The sequence below is a fragment of the Miniopterus schreibersii genome (genome assembly GCF_964146895.1).
Source record: "Miniopterus schreibersii genome assembly, chromosome: 2".
NCBI lineage: Eukaryota > Metazoa > Chordata > Mammalia > Chiroptera > Miniopteridae > Miniopterus > Miniopterus schreibersii.
Window position 1 is genome coordinate 171,674,801 of NC_138102.1, and position 25,970 is coordinate 171,700,770.

A 25,970-nucleotide genomic window follows, 5' to 3' on the forward strand; every position below is an offset into this window, starting at 1 on the left:
GAATTTCCATGTTTATTGTATACAGTGTTATTTATATAGTAAATGAACATTTTAAAATTCATGTTGAAATGATAATGACTTTGTTTACAGAAAGCCACAAAGAAAACTGATAAACCCAGACCAGAAGATAAAGATGATTTAGATGTAACAGAGCTCACTAATGAAGATCTTCTGGATCAGCTTGTGAAATATGGCGTGAATCCTGGCCCTATCGTGGGTAAGTTGATAAAATTTTAAATATATTTTTTATGAAGCGGTACCCCAAACTGTTTTTCGCTCTTGTCTAGCCACTTAAGTTCAGGTCCTATGGGCCAGTCTGTCATTAATCATTTATACGACCAGGACTTCAGTTTCCTTAACTATAAATGATGGAAATAAAATGAAGGAATTGAATTAGACAATCTCCAAGATAACCTCTGTTGTTGAGATTGTTTCATATGGTGTTCACCTTACATTACTTGGTGAGGCACATGGGTCTTATAGGTCAGTTGAGGAAAATCTGAGGTAACATGACTGGCCAGATTCATTCAAATCAGTAATTTAGTACAGAATTGTTAAGATAACTCAAGCTAATCAATTCCCAGAATTTTCAGTTATTAAAAGTACCATTTTATTTTTTAATATATCTTTATGATTTCAGAGAGAGGATGCAAGAGGGGGAGAGAGTGAGACTGAAACATCAATGATGAGAGTCATTGATCGGCTGCCTCCTGCATGCCCCCTACTGGGGATCTAGCCCACATCCTTGTATGTGCCCTGACCAGGAATCTAATTTCCTGGATCATAGACCGATGCTCAACTGCTGAGCCACACCAGCCAGGCAAACAGGAGCAAAAATAATATGTGCACATGGGAGAATCATAAAGTCTTATTTTGGTTGGAATTCAAGAGTGATACCCTGAAGAACAAACTAAAAAGAGAAACCTTGGAACTAAATACATTGGATTTCAGTCATTTAGTTACTTCTGGTGATTTTGCAAGGCTGAGTATGCCTTATTTTTGGAGGGTCTTGGCAATAACCTCAGGGTGAGGAAGGTCTACATATTTTTATCTTCTAAGTTACATAAAAGTTTTTGAGAAACACAAGATTTGTGGGTTTTTCTTCTCCTATAGGTGTAGTTGCAAATAAGTATTTAGAATGTTATCTTTCTTTTTACTTACTTGTTTTTTTTTTTAATATATCTTTATTGATTTCAGAGAGAGAAAGAGAGAGAGAGAGAGACATCAGTGATGAAAAAAATCACTGATCGGCTGCCTCCTGCATGCCCCCAACCGGGGATCAAGCCTGCAATCTGGGCATGTGCCCTGACGGGGAATTGAACCTTGATCTCCTGGATCCTAGGCTCACGCTCAACTGCTGAGCCATGCCCGGCCGGACTCTTTTGATTTACTTAATAACTGCTTCTAAATAGATGGTATTTGCCTATTCATATAAATACCAGCAGACATTTTATACCCTTTTTAAATTTAAATTTATTTAGAATACCAAAAGGGAGATGTTGAAAAATGTGTGTTATTATCAATATACATTAAATTACATGTTAGTATACCAGCTGTTTATTTCCCCCCCCAGCTATATTGAGGTATAATTAACAAAATTGTATATATTTAAGGTATACAACTTGATTTGATATACATAATCATTGTGAAATGATTACCATAATCAAACTAATCGACACATCCATCACCTCACATAGTTTTCTTTTGTGTCCTAGGAGCACTAAAGGTCTACCTTCTTACCAAATTTCAAGTATATAATACAGTGTCCTTAACTGTTACTCATGTTATACATTAGGTTTCCATAACTTACTTATCTTGCATAACTGAAATTTTGTATCCTCTGGCCAACATCTCCCCATTTCCCCCTCCCTAGCTGTTCATCTCAAGGCTACTTATATAACATTTTGAGAGGTGTTGTTTCTAAAAATACATATTAGCATTTTATTCATCTTGTAGAAATCAGAGAAGACATACATCTAGTGTAAAACAAAAAATAAAAGCTATATTTTGGTTTTAAATTGTCATTGACATTGAATTGTGTTAAGAATTTGTTTAGCCCAACCAGAGTGGCTCAGTTTATTGGAGCCTTGTCCTGTGCACCAAAAGGTTGCTGGTTCAGTACCGAGTCAGGGTACATACTTGGGTTGCAGGTTCAATCCCTAGTTGGGGCACATACAGAGGACAACTGATGGATATTGCTCTCCCTTCCTTTCTCTAAAGCAGGGATGGGCCCCTCAAAATCATTTGGTCTGGCCCGGCCATACAAAATTATTGACTTAAAAATTAGCCTGCTATATTTGGTCAAACATTTAATTGAATTTATTGAATTTCGAGTCCCGCTTACGGGTTGCCTTGGCAGGGATAGACTAGATGATTTCGCAGGCAGAAAAAAGGTTTCCCATCCCTGCTCTAAAGCATGTCCTTGGGTGAGGATTTAAAAAAAAAATAATTTGTTTATGTTTGATTTTCCTTTGCCATCTAATTGTTATAATTTGTTACACGTTTTCCATAAAATGTCATTCTAACTGCAGAGTAGTTATATTTAAATGTGACTTAACACCTTAAATTTGCACAATTGTTATACAGTAGATTTCCAGAACTTATCATCTTGAATACCTGAAATTTTGTATCTTCTGACCACCACGTCAAACTTACTTAAGTTTTAAAAATGTGATTTATAGTATTCCCATAACTGGATGGCTATTTATAGGTGTATTAATCTCTTAGAGTTGTGGGATATTTTGTTTTTGTTTTTTAATATGTTTTTATTGATCTCAGTGCAAGAGAGAGAGAGAGAAACATCAGCAATGAGAGATTCATTGATCAGCTGCCTCCTGCACGCCCCCTACTGGGGCTTGAGCCTGCTGCAATCTGGGCATGTGCCCTGACCAGTAATTGAACCCTGATCTTCTGGTTCATGGGTCAACATTCAACCACTGAGCCATGCCATCCGGACGAGTTGTGGGGTTTTGGTCACAGTAGTTGAGTACAATCTATTAATAAAAATAGTTTTTCTACAAAGGCAAGTACTAGAGAAAATATATAAGTCCAAAACTTTTCAGGCAAAAATACTCAGTCGTACATGGCTCTTCATTAGGTGACCTAAAAAGACCTGTATTGATCTATGTATTCCATGCTATAAATGAAATGTAATTACATGTTAGAATACCACAAGGATATCTTTTTATAAGTAAGTTCACTATATAGCCCTAACCGGGTGGTTCAGTTGGTAGGGGCGTGTATGGGAGGCAACTAATCGATGTCCCTCCCTCCCTCTCAAAAAATCAATGAGAACACATCCTTGGGTGAAGTTTTTTTTAAAAGGAGCCCTGGCCAGAGGGATCAGTGGTTAGAATGTTGGCCCGCACACCAAAGAGTCTTGGGTTCGATTCGTTGTCAAGGCTACATACCTGGGTTGCAGGTTTGATCTCTTGTCCCAGTAGGGGCACGTGAAGGAGGCAGCCATTTGATGTGTCTCTATCACATTGATATTCTCTCTCTCTCTCCCTCTCTCCCTCTCTCCCCCTCTCCCCCTCTCCCCTTCTCTCCCTCTCTCTCCCCCTCTCTCTCTTCCCCTTCCCCTCCCCCCTTTCCCCCTTCCCCTTCTCCCTTTTCACCCTAAAAAATTAATGGAAAAAATACCCTTGTGTGAGGATTAACAAAAACAAAAAATTCATTATATAGTGTTTTTTAAAATTTATCTTAATGTTGAAAGTATTATAGATGTCCCCCCCTTTTTCCCATTGACCTCCTCCACCCTGTGCCCCACACCCGGCCTTCACTGCACTATTGCCTGGGTCCATGGGTTATACACATTGATTAATCTCTTCCCGCCCTGCCCCTCCTTTCCTTTGAGATTCATCATTCTGTTCCAAGCTTCTGTGTCTCTGGATCTATTTTGTTCATCAGTTTATTTTGTTCATTAAATTCCACATATGAGTGAGATTATGTGATATTTGTCTTACTCTGACTGGCTTATTTTGCTTAGCATAATATTTTCAAGGTTCCTCCATGCTGTCTCAAAGGGTAAGAGATCCTTCTTTTTTACAGCTTCATAGTATTCCATTGTATAAAGGTACCACATCTTTTTTTATCTACTCACTACTGATGGGCACTTGGGCTGTTTCCAGGTCTTAGCTATTGTAGATAGCACTGCTACAAACATAGGGGTGCACATATTTTTTCTGATTGATATTTTGGGATTCTTAGCATTATTTAGAATTTTTTTTTTTTTTTTTTTTTATCTTTATTGATTTCAGAGAGAGGAAAGGAGAGGGGGAGAGAGAGATAGAAACATCAATGATGAGAGGGTCATTGATCAAGCCGGCAACCGGGCATGTGCCCTGACCAGGAATCGAACCCCGATCACCTGGATCCCAGGTCGATGCTCAACCACTGAGCCACGCCCGGCCGGGCTATTTAGAATTTTTAAGCACTTAAATTTAGAAAAGGAAGAGTGAAAGTAACATTTCAATATTGCTAAAGATAACGTCTGAGCTGGATCTTAAATAAGACGATGTAAGTACTAAAGTGAGTTCTGCCTTAATGCAGGAACGACCAGGAAGCTGTATGAGAAAAAGCTGTTGAAACTGAGGGAACAAGGAACAGAATCAAGGTCTTCTACTCCTTTGCCAACAATTTCCTCTTCAGCGGAAAATACAAGACAGAATGGAAGTAATGACTCTGATAGATACAGTGACAACGAGGAAGGTAAAATTTTAAATGATGTTAATCAAATATATGGGATTTTTTTCAGACTCATAAGATACAGTAACCATGAAGAAGATAAAATTTAAAATAATATTACCAAGACATTGTAGTTTTTGTTCATATCATTAATTTTCCAAGAAATTTGATTTAAATAGCTTTTGTTGAGAACTATAAGAAACAGAAAAGTACAAGTGTCTAATTTTCTATCACCTAAAATTACCAAAGTATCTGTGTCATTTTTGCTTCAAATCTCATTTTTTAAAGAGAATAAAGTATTACAAGTAGACAGTTTCCCCAGCTACCCCTTTCCGAGTATCATTTCCATAGAAGCAACCACAATCATTAATTTGATGCTTATCTTTCCAGCCCATTTTAAAATACTTTTTTATAGCCATCTATCTAATACCTGGTATTTTATACTTTAAAGGATCTATGTAAACAATATCTTGCTAAATTCTGTCACTTTTCTTTATTCTGTTATATTACCAAGATCTCATTGATTTATTACATGTTTGTTTTATTCCTTGTAATTAATATGTAACTAGTATTTACATGTGGCATGTTTTCTCTGTTCTCTGTTGATAGACATTTAAATTTAGTTTTTGCTAGATAATCTGATTTCATGGCAACTTTAGAACAAATATTTTGACATATTTTAGTAGACTATTTTAAGAAAATTTGACCATGATATTTAGAAATTTATAAAATAGTATAAGAAATAAATGACCTTTTAAAATTTATTACAAGAACAAGTTGATATTGTATATGTTTAATTCATTTTTATGATGTTTTTTTATTCATGATTAGTTAATTTTCCCCAAATTGCTTATACTTCCATAAACATTGCCTGCCAGGGCATAGTCTGTCAAATTGGTTGTTCAGAATATGAAAAAATAGAGCCTTTTCCTTCAACAGCACTATGTTAGCAAGGAGGCAAAGAATAAAATCAGCTTAAACATAAGTAATGCTTAAACTTCCTGCCTCTTTTGCCTCTACAGGAAAGAAGAAAGAACACAAGAAAGTGAAGTCCACTAGGGATTTTGTTCCTTTTTCTGAACTTCCAACTACTCCCTCTGGTGGATTTTTTCAGGGTATTTCTTTTCCTGAAATCTCCCCCCGTCCTCCTTTGGGCAGGACTGAACTACAGGCAGCTAAGAAAGTACATACTTCTAAGGGAGACCCACCTAGGGAGCCTTTTATTGCCACAACCTTGCCTGGCAGGGAACAGTTGCAGAAGTTAGCCTCTGGAAGGAATTTGTTTATTTCCTCCAGTTCTAGCCATGATAGATATTTAGAGAAAAGTTCTTCGACATCTTCTCAGCATGAACTCGCTGCCATGTTGGTCTCTGCTGCAGCTTCTCCTTCACTGATTAAAGAAACCACCACTACTTGCTATAAAAACTTAGTAGACAATATTTACTGTGGAGAGAAAAGTGGAATTCAACCATTATGTACTGAGAGGTCCCATGGTTCAAGTCAGTCGATTCTCTCCAGTGAAAGGAAAACACTAGAAGAGTCTGAGAGATCACAAGTAATTTCTCCACCCCTTGCTCAGGCAATCAGAGATTATGTCAATTCTCTGTTGGTCCAGAGTGGGGTAGGTAGTTTGCCTGGGACTTCTAACACTACACCCTCACTGGATGTAGAAAACATATGGAAGAGAATTGATGTATCTAAGTTTCAAGAAACTGATTCCCTGTCTCCTCCACAAAAATTGCCTAGACTCAGTAAAAAGTCAGGAGAGGGAAAGGATTCAGGTTCCTCTGTGGCATTTCAGAATATACGTGGGTCTGAGCTGATGTCTTCATTTGCCAAGACTGTTGTCTCTCACGCACTTGCTACCTTAGGCATAGAGATGCCTAAGCAATCACAGCATGATAAAGTAGATGCCCCAGAACTATCTTTTCCTTTCCATGAATCTATTTTAAAAGTAATTGAAGAGGAGTGGCAGCAAGTTGACAGGCAGCTGCCTTCATTGGCATGCAAGTATCCAATTTCTTCCAAAGAGGCAACACAGATACTATCAGTTCCAAAAGTAGATGATGAAATCCTGGGGTTAATTTCTGAAGCCACTCCACCAGCAGGTATTCAGATAGCTTCAACTGATAAACAGTTGGACTTAGCACTTTGTAGAACATATGAAGCTGCAGCATCAGCATTGCAGATTGCAACCCATACTGCCTTTGTAGTTAGGGCTATGCAGGCTGACATTAGTCAGGCTGCACAAATTCTTAGCTCGGATCCTAGTCATATCCACCAGGCACTTGGGATTCTAAGCAAAACATATGATTCAGCCTCATTTCTTTGTGAAGCTGCATTTGATGAAGTAAGGATGGCTGCCCATACCATGGGATCTTCCACGTTAGGTCGCCGTTATCTCTGGCTAAAGGATTGCAGAATTAATCCAGCTTCTAAGAATAAGCTGGCTGTTACTCCCTTTAAAGGTGGAACATTATTTGGAGGAGAAGTACACAAAGTAGTTAAAAAGCGTGGAAATAAACACTAATAAAGGTAAAATAAAGGCACCCATCTTATCTTTGACATCGGGAACCCAGCAGATTTTCTAGAAATTTTAAGTACTTTTAAACCAAAAAAAAATTTAAGGTCATTTTAGTTTCCATATGGGACTAATTTCTAAGTGTCAAGCTTCTACCCATCAAATTATAGTTTTAAAGTAATTGCCTACATAGAACTGTCTTTTTTAAAACGTTGCACAGATAAAGCCTGATACAATTTAAAGCCTTGTAGATCACAGTTTTATCTCAAATTGTTCACTCCTGTTTTACCTAAGATTTTACAACTCTTCAAAACTAAGAAAATTCTGTTAACTAGAATATAAGCAGAGTCTTCACTGGTCTTAATACCTTTTTATTTTCTATAACTTGTCTACATTTTTTCTTTTATTTTCTCACTTTTGTTTGTTTTTTACTTATGTCTACAGTATCATTCATAATATTCTAGATGATTGCAACTTAGCGTGCCAGTCGTCAAACTGTTACTGATCCACAGACAAGCACGCACCAGAATTCGAATCTAGAGACACTTTAGATCAATGACGGGGTTTATTGTTTTGGTAAAATTTTATTGGTAGAGAAAACGGTGTGCTCACCTACATTCTATTGTAAGTGCCTCATTTCTTCATGGACTGGTGGCAAATAGTTCGTGGACCACACTTTGAGAAATACTGCTCTTGACCATAATACTCTAGAATAGTGCATTCTTACTATCACTGTATTTTATTAGATGAACTAGATACTGGAAAGATGGGGATTTTAAAGTAACACTTTCAAGCTATGTTGTAGTTCATAGGTTTAATCTAAATTCTAAAAGCAAATTTAAGTTAGTTGGGGTGTTTAAGTCATAAGAAATCATACTGTACCCCAGTGTCTTTGTGTTTATATAAAACAACATTATCTTGTGTTTTCATTTCTATGATTGTAAGATGAGAGAGTCTAACTGTAGAGGCATTTGATAATCGAATTTGCTTGTATTTTTATGGAAATAGTAGTAGTAAGTATAAGCAAAATACTTATACTTGGGTACTCGTAGCTATATTCCTAGACTATACATGTCCATCTTTGCAGCTTTCTGGGAGTAATTTTATTTGTCATTTGTCTTCTGAAATGTACATGTATACATGTACCTAAGTGCTATGTGACTTTAAAAATGTATTACTGTAGAATGCTTCTGCAAATTCAATAAAGTTGTTAAATTTGAACAGTTTTGTGTGGTCTCCAGCAACATGTTGTATGTGTGTTTAATTCTTGGAGTTAAAATAAGTTAGATATTTGTGGATGAACATCCTTTTATCATTTCATCATTGAAACTCACTTGACATTACTAGGGTATAGTTGAAAATATTCTAAATGTAGTTGTTTTATTCTGTTTGAGAACCATGTTTTTATTGGCTTTTGGAATTTAAAATTTGTAAGAGGGATTAATCTGTAACCAGATACCTTATTTATTTAAATCAGTTCCTGCTCAACTATTGGGTTCTTTGTATGCTTTCTAATTCTTAGAACCTGTGTTAACAAAGCTTAAGATTTTATAATGCTAAGGATTGTCCCAAATATACATATATGTGATAGATTTATTAATAGGAGCTTTGGGAGGGTGGGGGACAGAGTTGATTAAATCCTAAATAAAGATCGAACTGTTTGAACTGTCATGCCACAAATAAAAGTCACTTTATTTGGGGGAAACTTGCAGGTAGACGCTGGACTGACTAGGGCTAGAATAGATAGCAAGACACATGGCTATCTTGATTACTTTTTAGTACAACTGAATTGAGTTCATGCAAAACTAAGCTTTTAAGAATTACTCCATTTCTTCTCTGGTAAGAAAGTAAAGGTTTTGGTAACAGGTTTTAGAAGTAACTGACATTTTGCTATGTGATGATAAATGACCACAAAATGTGGACGTTAACTAAAATTTATATCAGTCATTTAATAAATCCAGCTTTCCAAATGGTGCTCTAATGAAGACTAGGGGAATGGAATACTGAAGCCTATAAAATGACATACATATTACTTGAGTTATTATGTTAATAACTATAATGGTGGTATGCTAAGTAATACATATGCACTACTCTCCAAAGAAATGTTATCTTTGTATTACGGGGAGGAGGAAGAGAAGTGGCCTGTGATTGGCTGTACTTTTTTACCAACAAGATTCCTCCTTACTTCCTCAATTGTACTTAGTTCTTTTTATAAGCACATCAAACAAAGAACGTAGGAGAGACTTTAACTGCACTTACGTATTAAATACATCATTGCATTTCCTGTCATTAGAAGCCTAGTACCATTCGGGTGTTTTTTCATTCTAATGTTCTTTTCCCAAATCTAAATTGTTTTTAGTGAAAAGCCTCCATGGGTGCAGTTTGAATTCACTTTGTTTCAGGCTCTTAGTCCCAGAAAAAGGGAAAGAGAATAGGAAGTTGTGATCAGATTAAGGAGTGAGGGAGACAAACAGAAATGGAATAAAATAAGAATGGAAAGGAAAATTATTTAAAGACATAACTGCAGTTAAACTGTTTTGGTCTGTTGAGGTAATACCAGTAGACAACTTGTTTTACATATTAATGTACCTAAAGCCAGCGTTCCAAACTGATGTTAACATGGTTGTAGTTTATGTTTCAAAAAGTAATGGTTTCTCCAATGTTATTTCCAGACTCTAAAATAGAGCTCAAGCTTGAGAAGAGAGAACCACTAAAGGGCAGAGCAAAGACTCCAGTAACACTCAAGCAAAGAAGAGTTGAGCACAATCAGGTATCTTTAGTTTTATGGTCGCTGTATTCATGTCTAAGCAACCTCCAGGCAACACTAATTTATTTGCCTGTGTTCTAGCCTTTGGTTAATAGTTGACATCCAGATTTCAGCACACTAAATACTGTTCATCCATTGTTCATTAAATGGCATCAGAAATCTAAATTTTGTGTTGTCTGTAGTGTAGCCTGTGTTTACTGCAAAAGCAAGTGTTTAATAAGTGTCTCATTTGTGTTTGAGTCTGTGCTAAGCATGGTTCAAAGCCAGTCATACTGCTTTTGAGGGGTATTTTGGTTTTTATATCTTTTTTAATTTTTATTTTTCAATTACAGTTGACATTCAATATTAGTTTCACATGTATAGCATAGTGGTTAGATATTTATGTACTTTACAAAGTGATCCTCTCAAAAAGTCTAGTATCCACCTGGCACCATGCATAGTTACTGCAACATTATTTACTACAATTCCCTGTGCTGTACTTTACATCCCCATGACTGTTTTGTAACTAGCAATTTGTACTACTTAATCCCTTCACCTCTTTCATCCAGCCCCCTCTCATCTGGCAACCATCTGTTTGTTCTCTGTGTCTGTTTCTGTTTTGTTTGTATGTTTTTTAGATTCCACCTATAAGTGAAATTATATTGTATTTGTCTAAGAGAAATATTTTAAAAGGTGGAAATGCCTAAGCAAGTCTGATATAATTTCGTTAAAGGGCAGAGGAATGGTTTTATATTTGTGTCTTTGTCTCCAGATTTGGGACTTTACTTTTGCCTGTCTTAACCTTCTGTGACTTTTCCCTCAACTCTGAAGTTTTTCTGGTCCTTAGATTACACTGTTTTCTATCCTTGTTCTAGATGAAAATTTACCTTTTTTATTGTGGGTGAGGCAAGATACGGTTAGTGCAGAAACTAGGAAAATGGTGAAGGACACTGTAATAGACAAGCAGGGAGAATTTTGACCTAGAATACGAAGGCAGGATGGTATAGAGCTAGCAAGAATGCAAGACAGGTTAGATAACAGGTTAAAAGGAGGGAGGAAGGATGATATTAAAGATAGTTTAAAGGGTAATTGTTTCAATTAGGGAAGCTAAACTGAGGGACAGGATAAATAGTCAAAGGAGAGTAGATTTAGGAGACGACAGGTAGAATTAGACAGTGGCCTTATATACAAAATTTAAAACGTAAAAGAGTGGAGGGAAGAGTTTCAACAGTTGTCAACATCTTACCAGTTTTATTTCATTGTCACCCATACTCTAGCTTTCTTAATTCTTTGGTTTTGTTGTTTTGCTTTTCACTGGAGTACATGAAAGTAAATTTCTGACATGTCTTTTCACACATTAAAATTTTGGTATATATCTCTAAAAGATAGAAGCTGTTTTTATACACATACGCAATGCCATTATCATCTTAATAAAATTGCTTTTCATACCTGATCTGTGTTTAAACTCCTTCAGTTTCAAAAATGTCTCTTGTGATTAAATTATTCAAATCAGGATCCAAACAAACTCCATATATTTGTTTTTTGTTTTCTCAAATTTTAGCTGTTTCCTCTATAACTGTCCCCACTCCCTCCATTTATTTGGTGAAGAACCAGGTTGGTTTGCAATACAGAATTTCCCACACTCTGGATTTGGCTTCTTCAAGTGTCATTTAGTTTGTTCTTCTATACCCTTCTATTTCCCGTAGCCTGGGAGTTTAGACTTATAGTAGGGCAGTGCGGTAGACCTTTCTGTGATGACCGAAATGTTTTTTATTTGCTGTCCCGAGCCACATGTGGGTATTGGATATTTGGAATTAAATTGCCACATGTGGCTAGTGACTACCATATTGGACAGCACATAGGGTTGGTTAGATTCAGGTTCAGTTTCTTTGACAAGAACATTTCATACATGGTGTTGTGGCCTTCACACTGCATCATTTCACATAATGTCCTTTGGTTGTGCTAAAATGGGTTCAACTGTTGAAAGCCTAATCCATCCATTTTAAAGTTCCGTATCACTCTTTCATTTAATGGTTTTGACAGCCACTTATTATTACCCAGAACCATTATTTCATTTGAAGTTGTAAAATGATGATTTCTCTCATTCCTTTACTACTATAATTGGAATTTCTTTATAAAGAACTTTTTTCCCTGATAAACTGCTTAGTTACCTTGAAATGAAATTCATATAGAAGAGCCAGAATAAACGCTTGCTTCTTGTTACCTTTTCTACTTTTCAAATCAAAGTGCTGTAATCACTTTATTTTTTTTTTAAATTTTTATCTTTTTAAAACATATCTTTATTGATTTCAGAGGGAGGAAAAGAGGGGGAGAGAGAGAGAGAGAAAAACATCAATGATGAGAGAGTCATTGATCGGCTGCCTAGCCTGCAACCCAGGCATGTGCCCTGACCGGGAATCGAACCCCGATCTCCTGGATCCTAGGTCAATGCTCAACTGCTAAGCCACGCCTGGCCGGGCAGTGCTGTAATCACTTTAAAAGGTGATCAATAAACGTCTTTTAATATTGTGGGGGTTTTTCTTTTTTTAAAAAAAAAGATATATTTTTATTGATTTGAGATGGAGGGGGAGAGAGGGAAAAACATCAATCAGCTGCCTCCTGCATGTCCCTGCTGAGGATTGAGCCCGGAACCCCCAACATGTGCCCAGAGTTGAACTGGTGACTTCCTGGTGCATGGGATAACTCTGAACCAACTGAGCCACACCAGCCAGGCAATAGTATGGTTTTTATATATTTTATGATCAATTGCAGTCATTCCTCTTTCATGTTCAAATTGTGCCATCTTTAGCCATTGGGAATTACTGAGCTGGTTCCTGTTTCCCTTTATTGATCTTGTTGGTCTTTGATAGTTTCTTGTTTTCTGCCACAGTAAGATGACCCATGCTCATATATATTTCCTGCCTCTTACCATATCAGCCATTTTTCTAAAGAACCCTAAAACTTTTAATAGAAAATATTAATTTGGAGGCTACCTACAATCTGGAATCTAAGGTGTTCATTCCTACTGTGTTGTCATTCTTCTAGGACTTCACAGCTGGTAGAGGTAGGAGTACTTATCTTTTAGAAAGAAAATAAATTATGAATTCATCAAATTAATGAATGCAGGCCTATCTGACTTCAATGTGTTTTAATTTTCTTTCATATATATTTTTAATTATTGAGAACACATGTGGTTTTATTTCTGGCTTCTATCTTTGTTCCTTCCATCAATAGGTAATCATTTTTACTAAGTTTTGGTTTATATTATTTATGCTCACCTACTTACTTTACAGCCTATTTTGTACATTTCTGTCTTTCTGTTTTCATCTAAACACACATCTTCAGAGATCACCCCATATCAGAATATAGTATAGCCATCTTCCTCATTGCTTTGTAGCACTGCATGGTACTGCATTTTATGGTTGTGCTGTAATTTATTTAGCTACTCTTCTTTTGGTGGGTATTCGGATTGTTTTTGTTTATATGCTATTTTGAATAATGCAAAGATGAACCAATGAGTAGCCTTTTCCATGTATCATTTAATATTTTAGCCAGTTTATCTTCTGGGAATCTAGAAGTGAAATTGCTGGGTGATTTCTCTAGATGTTACCAAATTCCCTTGCATAATAGTTTGAAGCATTCTGCATTCCTACCAGCAATATATGAGTGCCTATTTCTTCTGCAGAAATATGATGCTGCTTTTTCAAAAAGTTAATATAAATAACCATATTGGTCATATTTTACCTAAATCGTTAGTCCTTTAGAGTAAGGTGGCTTTTAATTAACCTGATTGTTTCTTTTTATAATCTAGTTTTATGTAAATTTTTTGTTTATAGCTTGTATTTTACTCACTGGGATTTTTAGCCCCTTTAATAACCCAGCTTCCTCATCATCATGTGCCTCAACTGCCTAAGTTTTCTGAATAACTTTTTACCTGATAGCTTATTGAATGGCCCTGTGAGAAGGTTTTTGTTTCTTCCCCCTGTTGACTTTATGATAAATTCAGGAGTTTTATAGAATATCTTGCTGAAAATAGATGACATTGCAATTCTTGTTTTGGCCACAGAGCGTATAGCAATCCCATTAACTACTAATTTTACATAGCAGTGAGCTTCTTTTCAATCAGTAATTACTTAGTCATATTCCTGAGTAGTTATAATATTGAATTATAATCTTATAAGTTTTTAATTCTGTTTTCTTCCTGACGTCACTTATAGTGGATTCTGGTAGAAAAAAATTCTTTTTAATTTCAGAATATCTTTTCTGGTTGTATGAAGGGTTGTCAGTTAGTTTTCTGTGAAGATTAATTTTTTTTCTTTTTTTTAAAAATATATCTTTATTGATTTCAGAGAGAGGAAAGGAGAGGGAGAGAGAGAGATAGAAACATCAATGATGAGAGGGTCATTGGTCGAGCCCGCAACTGGGCATGTGCCCTGACTGGGAATCGAACCCTGATTGCCAGGATCCTAGGTTGACGCTCAACCGCCAAGCCACGCCCGGCCGGGCAGTGAAGATTAATTTTAAATCAGATAATAATGGTCAAAAATAAAATTGGTGGGTAGTCCTCAACCAAAGAATTTAATAACTTGAACAAAGGAAAGTATAAATAACTTTTAGGGAAACGTGTCCGCCCCACTCGTTCCCAGCTATTCCCACAGGTAACCAACGAGTTTCTTATGTTTCCTTCCACAGAAGAAAATAATCGTGAAATGGTACTTGGCCTTTTTCTATTAACCATAACAGTTTTAATAGATGTTTGATAAAAAAATTTTTGATGAAGGGATTATTTCAGTTATTTATTCAAAATAAAACATAACATGGAAAGTCCTGGAATTTGGTAGACAACTAATTTTAAGGAAAAAGACATTGTCTCCCTGACCCGCTACCTTCATGGACCTAGGTAAAATGTCTGGTCTTACATTGTATCAGTTGCATAAATGGTAACTTGATTAGACCTTTTAAGCAGTGTAGTTTTAAATTTTTAGAGTTTTAAAATACTGAGTATACATTGATAATACCAGATAGACTATTTTAAACTAGAATATTTTAAAATACTTCTAATTATTTTTATTGGCATTGAGCAGTTGATTGTTAAAGAGGAAGCAATGGGATGCATCATAGATCAGTTATATCATTTTATTTTAAACGATTTGTTCTCAACTCTGGCTGCACAGTAGAATCTCCCCAGGAGGTATAAAAATTTACTATGCACAGGCCCTTCTAGATTCTGACTTGATTGGTCTAAGGCGGGGTTGGAAGCATTTGATATTTTTTTAAAAAGCTCCCCAGATGATACTGTGCCACAAGAATTGAGATTAAAACTATTGTTTTCTTCTATTCAAATAATCAGGAACTTAACTATTAATAAGCATTTATTATATGTATATGTAATTTGTTCACAGATTCGTCTTTTAACATTAAGTTTGCATTCAACAAAAATTTTCTAATTGATAGCAGAAAAAGGACTCAGAGGTTCAGATTGTGAGTCAAAGGGAAACTACAAAATCAGTCCTCTGAGACTGTGTCTGTACCTTGTGGGGTTTGGTACTAATACTTCCAGCCAAATAAGCACACTTACTGGGTGACCACTCTTGTCCCAGGATAAGAGTAAAATGTATTCGTCTTTAAAATTAATAGACACTGATTCAGATATAAAAAAAATCCTTTATCTAGATAAAATATTAGCTTGAAAGCAAAAGTAACAGTATGAGTGCACTCCAATATAATACTAATCGTAGATGGCTCTTTTCTAGTTAAAAGAATTTAAAAGTATCATCTGGTAATAGTGGCTTCAAAGTTGAGTAATTTGCTACTTGGGGTGCAAAATCTCAGGCCCCACCCCAGAGCCACTGCATCAGAATCTGCATTTTAACAAAAGCTCCAGTTGGTTGATAAACATTACAGTTTGAGAAGCACTAGTCTAATGACTTTCAAGCTATTTTATAAGAACTGGTAACTTATTTTTAAATGAGGGAAAATTACTCAGCTTTCCAGGGAGAAACGACTCGAGGACTGGAAGGTAACAGTGGTCTATCACTGTTACCTTTCTGTAGTGAGGAGCGGGTAGCACTTTGTGAAGTTCGGCAGTGACACTGGAGGCATGCATGTTCACGAGAGGTGACACCAGGTTTTTGTTGTTCAATTTTAATGTCTTAGAAGTGTGTGACACCTGGGAATTTTTAAGTTTAGATAGCTGTGCATGGATTATAATTTAAACTGATTCTATTTAATAATCCTAACCACACGAAAAGAATGTTTAACAATTATAAAATTTGTATTTTATTTTAAAAGGAAATTGACTTGTAGCAGATAACTTTCTTATAAGTCAAAGAAAGTCAGTCATGCTCAGCCTCAGCCTGCTCGTTGTTTAGACAGCTGCAGCTGCAATAGTAGAGTCAAGTAGCACACAGCAGTCACAGGAGGAGTCAGTGATGAATTGATGCACTTTTTCTCCCTTCATTTCTATTATAATTTGTGAGTTTCTATAGTTGGATTCTGGGCATATTTTTACCATATGTTAAGTACTTGTTTTCTGATACCTACATATCAGTTCAATCAATTCATATAGAAATATATTGAGGGCATAGCATTGTTTGCAAATGCTGGCATTTGGAGATGTCATGGCTTCTCAGTGTGCTAATATAGCCATTGTTAAGGTGTTTGATGTTAGAATATGACTTCTTAATGTGTCAATGCTTGATTAGAGCTATTCTCAAGCTGGAATAACTGAGACTGCCATTGTTAAGGTGTTTGATGTTAGAATCTGACTTCTTAATGTGTCAATGCTTGATTAGAGCTATTCTCAAGCTGGAATAACTGAGACTGCCATTGTTAAGGTGTTTGATGTTAGAATCTGACTTCTTAATGTGTCAATGCTTGATTAGAGCTATTCTCAAGCTGGAATATCTGAGACTGACTGGACAAGTGGATCTTCAAAAGGCGGACCTCTGCAGGCATTAACTAGGGAATCCACAAGAGGGTCAAGAAGAACTCCGAGGAAAAGGGTGATGCAAGGCTTATTGCTTAGAATTGGGTTTTCAGATTGGTAGGGTTTTAGTGATTATTTTATATTTATTGTTTTTGTTTTGTTTTCAAACTAACAGGTGGATACTTCAGAACATTTTCGTATAGATGGTGCAATAATTTCAGAGAGTACTCCCATAGCTGAAACTATAATGGCTTCAAGCAACGAAACCTTAGTAAATATGTTTCATAAACTATACAAGTGGTATTCTTTGTAAATTACCCTTTAATTAGAATTGGGGAGGTGGTAAATTTTGGCAAATCTTCAACTTACATGTTTTAAAACATTATATGTTAAACTTATTTCCCCACATAATTCTGGATTTTAGATTTTTTCGATATAGCAGATTTATATATATAAATTTAATTCATTGTGCAAGAATTCAAAGTAGTATAAGGGTACTTTTTTGCTAAAATATTTAAAGCATGATAAGGCTTCACATATGAGAACCACTGAATATGTTCATTTCTGGGTCCTTTTGCCTAAATTTTTATTAAGGGAAAGTTCAAATATTACAGAAATAAAATATCTTTTTCTTTTTTTCACATGTCTTTGTTATGTTTGGATAATTCTGAGTCTGAATAATTTGAATCTTGGCAGGTTGTCAATAGGGTGACTGGAAATTTCAAGCATGCAGCTCCTATTCTGCCAATCACTGAATTCTCAGACATACCCAGAAGAACACCAAAGAAACCAATGACAAGAGCTGAAGTAAATGAATAAATTTAGATCGATGTTATCATTGATCTTTTAAAGAGGAAATACTTATATTTGTTTTTTGGAGTGGGAGGGAGCAGAGCTTTATTGGGTGGGGTGTGTGTGGGGGTGTGTGTATATGCATATATTATTTTAAAGACATACTTTTATTAGTGACAATGAAAAGTAACCAATGCAGTGTGACACGCTAATATTACCTTCTTGCTGCTACTGTGTTGTGCCTCTTAAGCTCCAGTTTTCAAGGGAGCGGTTCATTCGTGTGCTGCTTATAGCATGTTCTCTTTGTTATGGATGAGAGTTGAAAGTGTAACTGGGCAGTTATGGAGGCTATACTATCTTTCACTGAAAGGTCAAATAATGGGACTTTAAAGTGACTTCGTATGATGCCTCATTTGATTAACTCCTGTATAATTAAGCTTTAAAGTACTAACTGCATGATGCATTATAGTTTCAATGAATTTTTACCAAAGGTTATTTTGATCGGGGCATAAAGGTAAACAAGCAAAACAGTCAGGTTGTTAAAAAGTATGTATTTTATGTTTTTTAAGTTAGGAAGATTAGATTTACTCTGTTCTAAAATATACAAATATTTAATATATAAAAATATACTAAAATTTATTAAAGATATATGTAAATTTGATACCTTCTATATTTGATCATTTTATTACAAAATATTTTTTTAATGTTTTTATTTGAAGAGAGAGAGGAAGGCGGGGTGGAGAGAAACATTGATGAGAGAGAGGCATCGATCGGCTGCCTCCTGCAGTCCTCCTCCTGGGGATTGAGTCCATAACCCTGGCATGTTCCCTGACCAGAATCGAACTGGCCAGCCTCTAGGTACATGGGTCTGCACTCAATCAATTGAGCCACTCCAGTCGGGCTTGTTACAAAATTTTTAATAGAGGAAGAAACAATGTACTCTTAATGAAAAGCATGGGACGTCCAGTGGGGGAACTTATACTGCCATATTAACTGCACTGAATTTTTGGGTTTTTTTGACTTGTTTTTAATGTGACGTGATTTTTTTTCTTCCCCAATTATCACATTAACTTACCTTAATTTTGAAGAAATTTGAAGAGAGCCATGGAAATGTGTGGATACTTAAATGATAATGAATTTAGAAATAGCCATTAAAAGCTAGGAGAGATTTAAGTGCATTCTCTTCTCTGAAACTTCTATTTAAAATATATTTTAATTGCACATTTACACTAATTTTTAACTTTGTTTGTTTCTTATTAGGTGGGAGAAAAAACAGAGGAAAGAAGAATAGAAAGGGATATTCTTAAGGAAATGTTTCCCTTTGAAGCATCTACACCAACAGGAATTAGGTATTTAGATACATTGAAACAAGTATTAGTGTATTCTATTCTACTGGGGCATTTTTATTTATTCACTTATTTATTCCCACATTTTTTGAAGTATAATGGACACATAAAATTGCATAAATTTAGGGTATACATCATCATTTAATACACATAAACAGGAATTTTAATTTTTAATTCTTCACAGAGTTATGCCTGTTTTCTCAGAATTAAACTGTTTGTTTGCAGCAGTTTAATTTCTCTAAGCCACTAGTTTGTATTTCTGGAAAGTTGAATCAGTTTCAAAATTAACTTTGTTAAACTGAAGGATTGTAAATAAGTCATTTACTTACTATTTAATTCCTATTTTTAAATCTAAACTGAAACCTAGTGAAGAAATCATTGTTTTCCCTGAGAAATTGTTTTCTGATTGAAAAGATATCTGTTGAATTATTTCCTGACTGAAGGAATCACAACCAAACTACTGTGTTTCTTCTCTCTTATTTCCTAAATATATTAGCTTTGAAAAGCCTCTAAGAAGGCAAGTTTAGTGAATATTTATCAAAGAAGTTTTAAATAGGTTGACTGACCTCACTGTTTATATGTGACAAGTACCTGTTGTTACCTCAAGGAATGTGTTTGGAATAAGGAGTGCTAATGACATTTTATAATTTTATGTAACTCATGACTTTATTTAAAACTTACTGTTTTTCCTTTTATTCCCAACAGTGCTAGTTGTCGCAGACCAATCAAAGGGGCTGCGGGGCGGCCATTAGAATTCAGTGATTTCAGAATGGAGGAATCTTTTTCATCTAAATATATTCCTAAGTATATTCCTTTGGCAGATGTCAAGCCTGAAAAGACAAAAAAGGGACGCTCCATTCCCATGTGGATAAAAATTTTGCTGTTTGTTGTTGTGGCCATTTTTTTGTTTTTGGTCTATCAAGCTATGGAAACCAACCAAGTAAATCCGTTCTCTGGTTTTTATCCTGGTGACTCCAAAAGTCTCAACTGAATGGTATCTCTTTGGCACACTCAACTTGGTCTCCTATTTTTAATAATCATATAAAAACACATTTGTGTACACTTGTTGACGCAAGAGCTAAATATAATGTGATTTCACCTCAATAAATGTAGTATTCCATTGAAAAGCAAAAAAGATATATAAATGGACTTCATTTAAATGTTTTGGACTTTGGACTAGTAGGAGATCACTTTGTGCCATATGAATAACCTTTTTTAGCTCTCGAACTTTTTTGTAGGCTTTATTTTTTTAATGTGGGCATCTTATTTCATTTTTGAGAAAAATGTATATTGTTTCTGTGTATTTGGGAAACAAGAAGGGCAAAATGTATAATGTGAAGCTACACATTTAAATACTTTGAATTCTTACAGAAAAGATTTAAGAATTATTCTCTGCTGAATAAAAACTTTAGAGATATGTGAAACATGAAATTCGGTAAGAGAAAATAACTTGGGGTTGTACTTTTTGTAACAGCAACAAAGTTCAGTGGTGTTTATGAGGAAAAGTACAGCAATAATCTCTTCTGTGACTTTTATTAATAGTAATGCTATTATTGTAGCCCTATTGTACTCACTTTTTAAAAGATTTCTAGTATCATGAATGTCCTACTTCAGTAAGACCCATTTAAATACAGCTGAATTTTAGCAGGGATCTTTTAGTGCAACATATATGTACATGTTTTAGAGAACTGTTAGCTGGCTATACCTGTTTTTTAAAGCTGTTTAGCTAGCTAGAAGGCTATAATTGGAAACCTGTACTTTTTATTTACAGCTAAAAATATTGTCAATCCAATTTGCTACCAAAATATTTTTTAGATAAATAAGTGTGTGTCTGTTTAGAAGTTAGAAACTTTACACACTGGTCTTAGCTTCATTTGGATTCCTTATTGCATTGTCTTCTGTTACCAAAAACAAATTTTGCCAAGTGTTTTTGCCCTCTATTTCCCAACATAATTTGATTTTAAAGTGCAGAAAGTATTTGCTTTTAAATTACATAAACTTTCTTTGGATACACAGTGAATATATGAATTTGTGAACTCTGAATATGAGGTGGGCATTATGATTTTTGTGTACTCTTGAAGTGGTTAACTTTATCTTTGTGGTTGATTTATTTTTTTAGCTAAAACTTACCTCATGTATAACTTGGTTAATTAATTGAAATTTCAATAGAATCAAGTAAAACAAAAATTTTAAACTTACTCATTTGAGTTGCTAATTTTGCAGTCTTTGACCATAAAGTACACTAAAACTGTAAGTTATTTTAAAATATCATCTGAAATAAAAAGATACTTTGAAAAAGGGAAAGAGCTGAAAGTGTATATTTAGACCAGCACACAATTTTGATTTGAATTAGCCCTATTGTGATATTTAGCTTGTAGATATTTTGTAGACATTTTTCACTTGGCATTTTACCAGAAATGTTTATAGGCCTGGTACTGCAGAGGGAGTGCAAAACACTCCTAGGTCAGAAATGCTTGCCTCTGAGTAAAAGTGTTTCTTTGAGATGAGCCACACAGGGGGCACATTTTACTCAACTTTTCTGCTGTAAGGTAATAGCAATCTCATTTTCTTTGTTTTTAAACTTTCCCATTTTGTTTTCAATCTTTTGTTTATAGTGAGAAATTGTGAGAAGCTGCATTCAAAGTTTAAAAATGTGGGATGATAAATCAGACTTTCTATGTATGTAAGATCAATTTTCTAATAGGAAAGGTATGGTCCAAAATAGCAAAAGTAGGACCAGGTAAAACTTTTTTTTTTCTTTTTTTTTTCAATGTGTATTTGGTCTTTTGTCTGTGTCTGTTTTATTCCACTAGAATTAATGTGTCCTTGATGTAAATGCAAAGCATTTCTTCCTGATTAAACTGTAGATGTAGAGTTTACAATATGATTCAACAATAAAAAAGTAGTTAACCTCTAGTTTTGTCATTGCAATAAATGATTTTTAGATAGCACAAACTAAGATGTCCTGATAACATTTCTTATGTGATATTTATGATTGTTGAGTTTTAGTTCTCATTTTCAGTCAACTCCTTTATGTTTTGCTTCTCGTGACTGTGGTCATCAGGCCCTTGTTTGTTCGTAGGTAGTAACGGAGAGCCATTCGATGGACTTGGAGAATGACGTAGGGAACTTAGAGGCACCTCTCCCACTCTCTACAGTGTGGTAACCACTTCTTTTCATTCATCTTCTCCCACCCCTTCTCCAGCTTTACTGTCTTAGTGCTTTTCTGTGGCACTCGTGCCTGTTAGTCTTGGTTTGAGACGAAGCAAAGGTGCTGTGGTATATTTATCATGGAGCTGTGTCACAAGGATCAAAGTGCCTTTATTTGTTCACCACTCGTGTGTTCCCCAGAGGTGATTTTTAAATGATTCTCACAGTAATGTATACACTATAATTACAAAGAAAATAGCATCAAAGGTTTAAAATAATAAAGTGTGCTTTTTTGCATGCTTACATGTGCTAATAATACTGTTCTATGCACTTGATATGTATTGACTTGCTTAATCCTCATGATAATCATATGAAATAGAATTTTCTTACTCTTATTACAAATGAGGAAAACAATGCTCAGAGGGGTTAAGAAACTTGCCCAAGTTTGCAAATAAGGGGACCCAAAAGACCACACTGTGTTCATTCATATTTAGCCTTGTTCTTTGCATGACTTTGGTGGTGCTTCTAAATTCCAAACCTCTAGGGATTCTTTAAGGTTCACTTCTAGTTTTAATCTTTCTCCATGGCCATTTAAGTTTGAGCCTTTCTTTAGTTTTGTTAATTCATTTTCTATTTTTAGTCTGTTTTTCATTATCCTACAGTTTTTTGAAATATATTGTCCTGGATGTCTCACTTCTCTTCCATTCTCTGTCGTCGTGTTAAACATTTTAAAATTCCCTTTTTAGTAACAGAGGCTCAACAAGAAGTTATAAACATGTAACCTGTCGCCTTGAATTAGCAGTTACTCAGAGCTTTTCAGGATTCACATACCAATCTCCCACCAAAGATTTGGGAAGAAAGTTGAGGAGGAGACACGGAGTTTTGAATGCAGGGAGCTCAGAACAGATGAATTCTGTTGTGTTCTAGAATCATTAGTTGAACTGGCATTTGATGACATTTATGCTATAGTCACAGTGCTTTGAAATTGATCGCTTATAAATTTTTACCACCCACTTCAACAAATATTTATCTGATGCGTCTTCTGTACCAGGTATAATGTTTGGCAGTTCATGGATGCAGTTTTAGAAATATCTTTAAAATTGTCTTGGGCATTCTTTTGGGGAGTTTAAAAAATTTTTTTTTGGCCTGGTTGGGCATGGCTCAGCGGTTGAGCGTCGACCTAGGTCCAGGCGATCGGGGTTCAATTCCCGGTCAGGGCACATGCCCGGGTTGCGGGTTCGATCCCCAGTCAGGGGCGTGCAGGAAGCAGCCGATCAATGATTCTCATCATGGAGGTTTCTATCTATCTCTCCCTCTCCCTTCCTCTCTCTGAAATCAATAAATATATATTTAAAAAAAAAATTTTTTTTTTGACTATTCCTTTAATAGCAATATAGGTTTATTAGCAATTTAAATATTATTAATTGTTCTTGATTGTGTTGAGAGAAAATAGTAATGTTTAACTCCTGGAAGTCAAAGAACCAAAAGTTTGTCAGATCTTGTTTGGAATAAATCAGAGGTGATTGTGAAAATACAGTCCTAATCACATGCTTTTATGCTAGACCACTATTGACTTTATTGTCCAGAATTTAACCCATTGATCTTGTGATAGTGCAAAATTTGAAACTGTAAAGCAGTGCAAAGGGTACTTGTTTTATTTGTCCTAGAAACACAAATTGTATGGTCTATCACATCTTACCGTTTGATTGGGAGAAGAAATGTTACCTATGCTATGTAACCTCAAATTTAAGCAGCTTTAAAACAATTATTGCAGTTCCTGTGGGTCAGAAATCAGGGAGTGACTGCACCCCTGCTCTGCACTTTTCACCCACCTAAACATGACTCCTCTGCCTCCTCCATCAGGCTGAGGCAGTGTGGATGGATGACAAATTCCTTCCTTCATTCCTACGTGCCACCTGCCCAGCAAGGACCACGGAGGGCTTGAGGGCCTGGGACTAGGAGGGCCGGCACTTTTCTATGGCACAAGGCTAGCAAGGCCCCCTACTGCAGGTGGTGTCAATTCTAGGGTGTGGCAGAAGGGGGGAAGAGGGGACAATTGTGTGTCCTGGTGTGAAAGGATTGAACAAGAAGATCGAGGTTCCCTCCTGCCTCTTCCACCAGTATCCAAAGACCCTAGCTGGGCCAAATTACATAAAAATGTATTGAATCCATTCATCTGTAAAATGGGCCGATGCCCACCCACCCACATTGCTACTGCTATCTCAGAGAAGTTGTGCATATGAGAGGGAGATTGTGAAGGAGAGGGAAGTGGCTGTGGAGGTCAGGGATCAGAGGGAGGTTCTGCAGATCATTCACAGGGCTTGTGACAATCGCAACCTGATTTGTGGTTGTGGTGGGACAGGGACAGGCAGGGAGGAAATGAATAGCTGCTCCAGGTGTCCAGAGGACCAGAAACAAAGCACTTGATTCATGCTGGAGAAGAGGTTGAGTGTGATTTAATTTCACTGGAGTACCAGGCTTTGGACAGGAAATCAGTCTGTTATCACCCTGGGAGGAAATGAGGGCCCAATCCCTGGGCTGCTGTATGGGAGGTGATTTATTTAAAACAAAAGCTGACTTAATAATGGCACCTTAAAGTGGCCCTGGGCACTGCTCTGGTCTGAGCTCAGTGTGGCAGTCACAGAGAACTGCTCAGTGACATGGGGACAGCTGAGGGCACGTGGCCTCGGCTCAGCCATGTCTAGCCACAGAAAAGAAACACCCCAAGGCAGGGCCTCCTCTCCCGTTATTCCTGGGCCAACAGCCCTCAGACCCTAGAGTCATAGTCTTGTTCAGATGCCTTTCTCCAGAGCCAGACAACCCAGAAGCAATAACACCCTGGGGGTAATATGCGTATTTTGCTCCCAGATCTTTGTTTCTAAATGCTACTCTAAACAGTACCTGAGTTCTTTGGAGAAATGGCTGATTCCAAAGTTCCCGTAGAAAGTGTAAGCTGAGCCTGAAACATCTTGCTGTACCAGAAACTAACAAAGTGCTCAAAAAATGACAGGGACTTGTCAAAATAATACAAGATCAGCTTAAAAGGGTTTTTCCTGGCTGAATTTGGGACAATATAAGCATCAAAAGAAATAATACTGGTCGTATAACTCATTGAATAAAACAAATCCATTAGTCCATACCGATATAAACAAATGAAGAATGAACTAGATAAATGAGGGTAAAGGAAAGCACTTCCTTACATTAGAATACTAATAAATGTAAGACTGATGGAGTTAGAAAAATCTCATGAGAAAACATCAGACGAATTCAAATTGAATAGCATTCTCCAACATGCCTGTCTTCAAAAATGCCAAGGCCATGAGTGACAGAGAGAACTGTCCCACACTGAAGAAGCTTTAAGGGACATGAAAGTTAAATGCAGTGTCCTGGACTGGATACTGAGCTAGAAGAAAAAGTAATTCTGGTTTGTTTTGATTTGTTTTTTGTTATAAATGACATTATTGGGAGTTTGGAGAGGCTCTATGAATTGGGTGGTGGTGGTCTATCAATGTTCCTATCCTGATTTTGATGGTTGTGCTTTGCCTTTTAGGAAATACACACTGAAGTATGTAGGAGTGATAAGGCATCCTGTATATTCAGGAAAAACACGTATGTGTATATATAGGTACATATATGTATGCACTTGTGTGTGTGTATGTAATCTATACAAGTATATTGTGTGTGTGTGTCTCGCTATATGTGTAAGAACTGACGGGAGCCTGGCCGGGCGTGACTCAGCGGTTGAGCATCGACCTAGGATCCAGGAGATTGGGGTTCGATTCCTGGTCAGGGCACATGCCC

The 25,970-nt window shown here is 36.1% G+C and overlaps 1 protein-coding gene across 4 annotated transcripts in view; it reads left to right on the plus strand.

The window, feature by feature from the left end:
* TMPO (thymopoietin) overlaps positions 1 to 21,935 on the plus strand; it is a 34,749-nt gene extending 12,814 nt beyond the window's left edge. The window contains exons 2-9 of one of the 4 annotated variants that reach the window (XM_081124870.1): positions 91 to 217; positions 4,552 to 4,710; positions 9,880 to 9,977; positions 16,838 to 16,957; positions 17,057 to 17,152; positions 17,578 to 17,688; positions 18,934 to 19,022; positions 19,725 to 21,935. In XM_081124870.1, coding sequence (XP_080980996.1) covers positions 91 to 217; positions 4,552 to 4,710; positions 9,880 to 9,977; positions 16,838 to 16,957; positions 17,057 to 17,152; positions 17,578 to 17,688; positions 18,934 to 19,022; positions 19,725 to 20,010 — 1,086 coding nt within the window. In that variant the 3' untranslated portion in view covers positions 20,011 to 21,935. Of the gene's footprint in view, positions 1 to 90; positions 218 to 4,551; positions 4,711 to 5,708; positions 8,429 to 9,879; positions 9,978 to 16,837; positions 16,958 to 17,056; positions 17,153 to 17,577; positions 17,689 to 18,933; positions 19,023 to 19,724 lie in introns of those variants that run through there. The other 3 variants (XM_081124871.1, XM_081124872.1, XM_081124869.1) reach the window with 3 other exon arrangements.
* Positions 21,936 to 25,970: the final 4,035 nt, after the last annotated feature.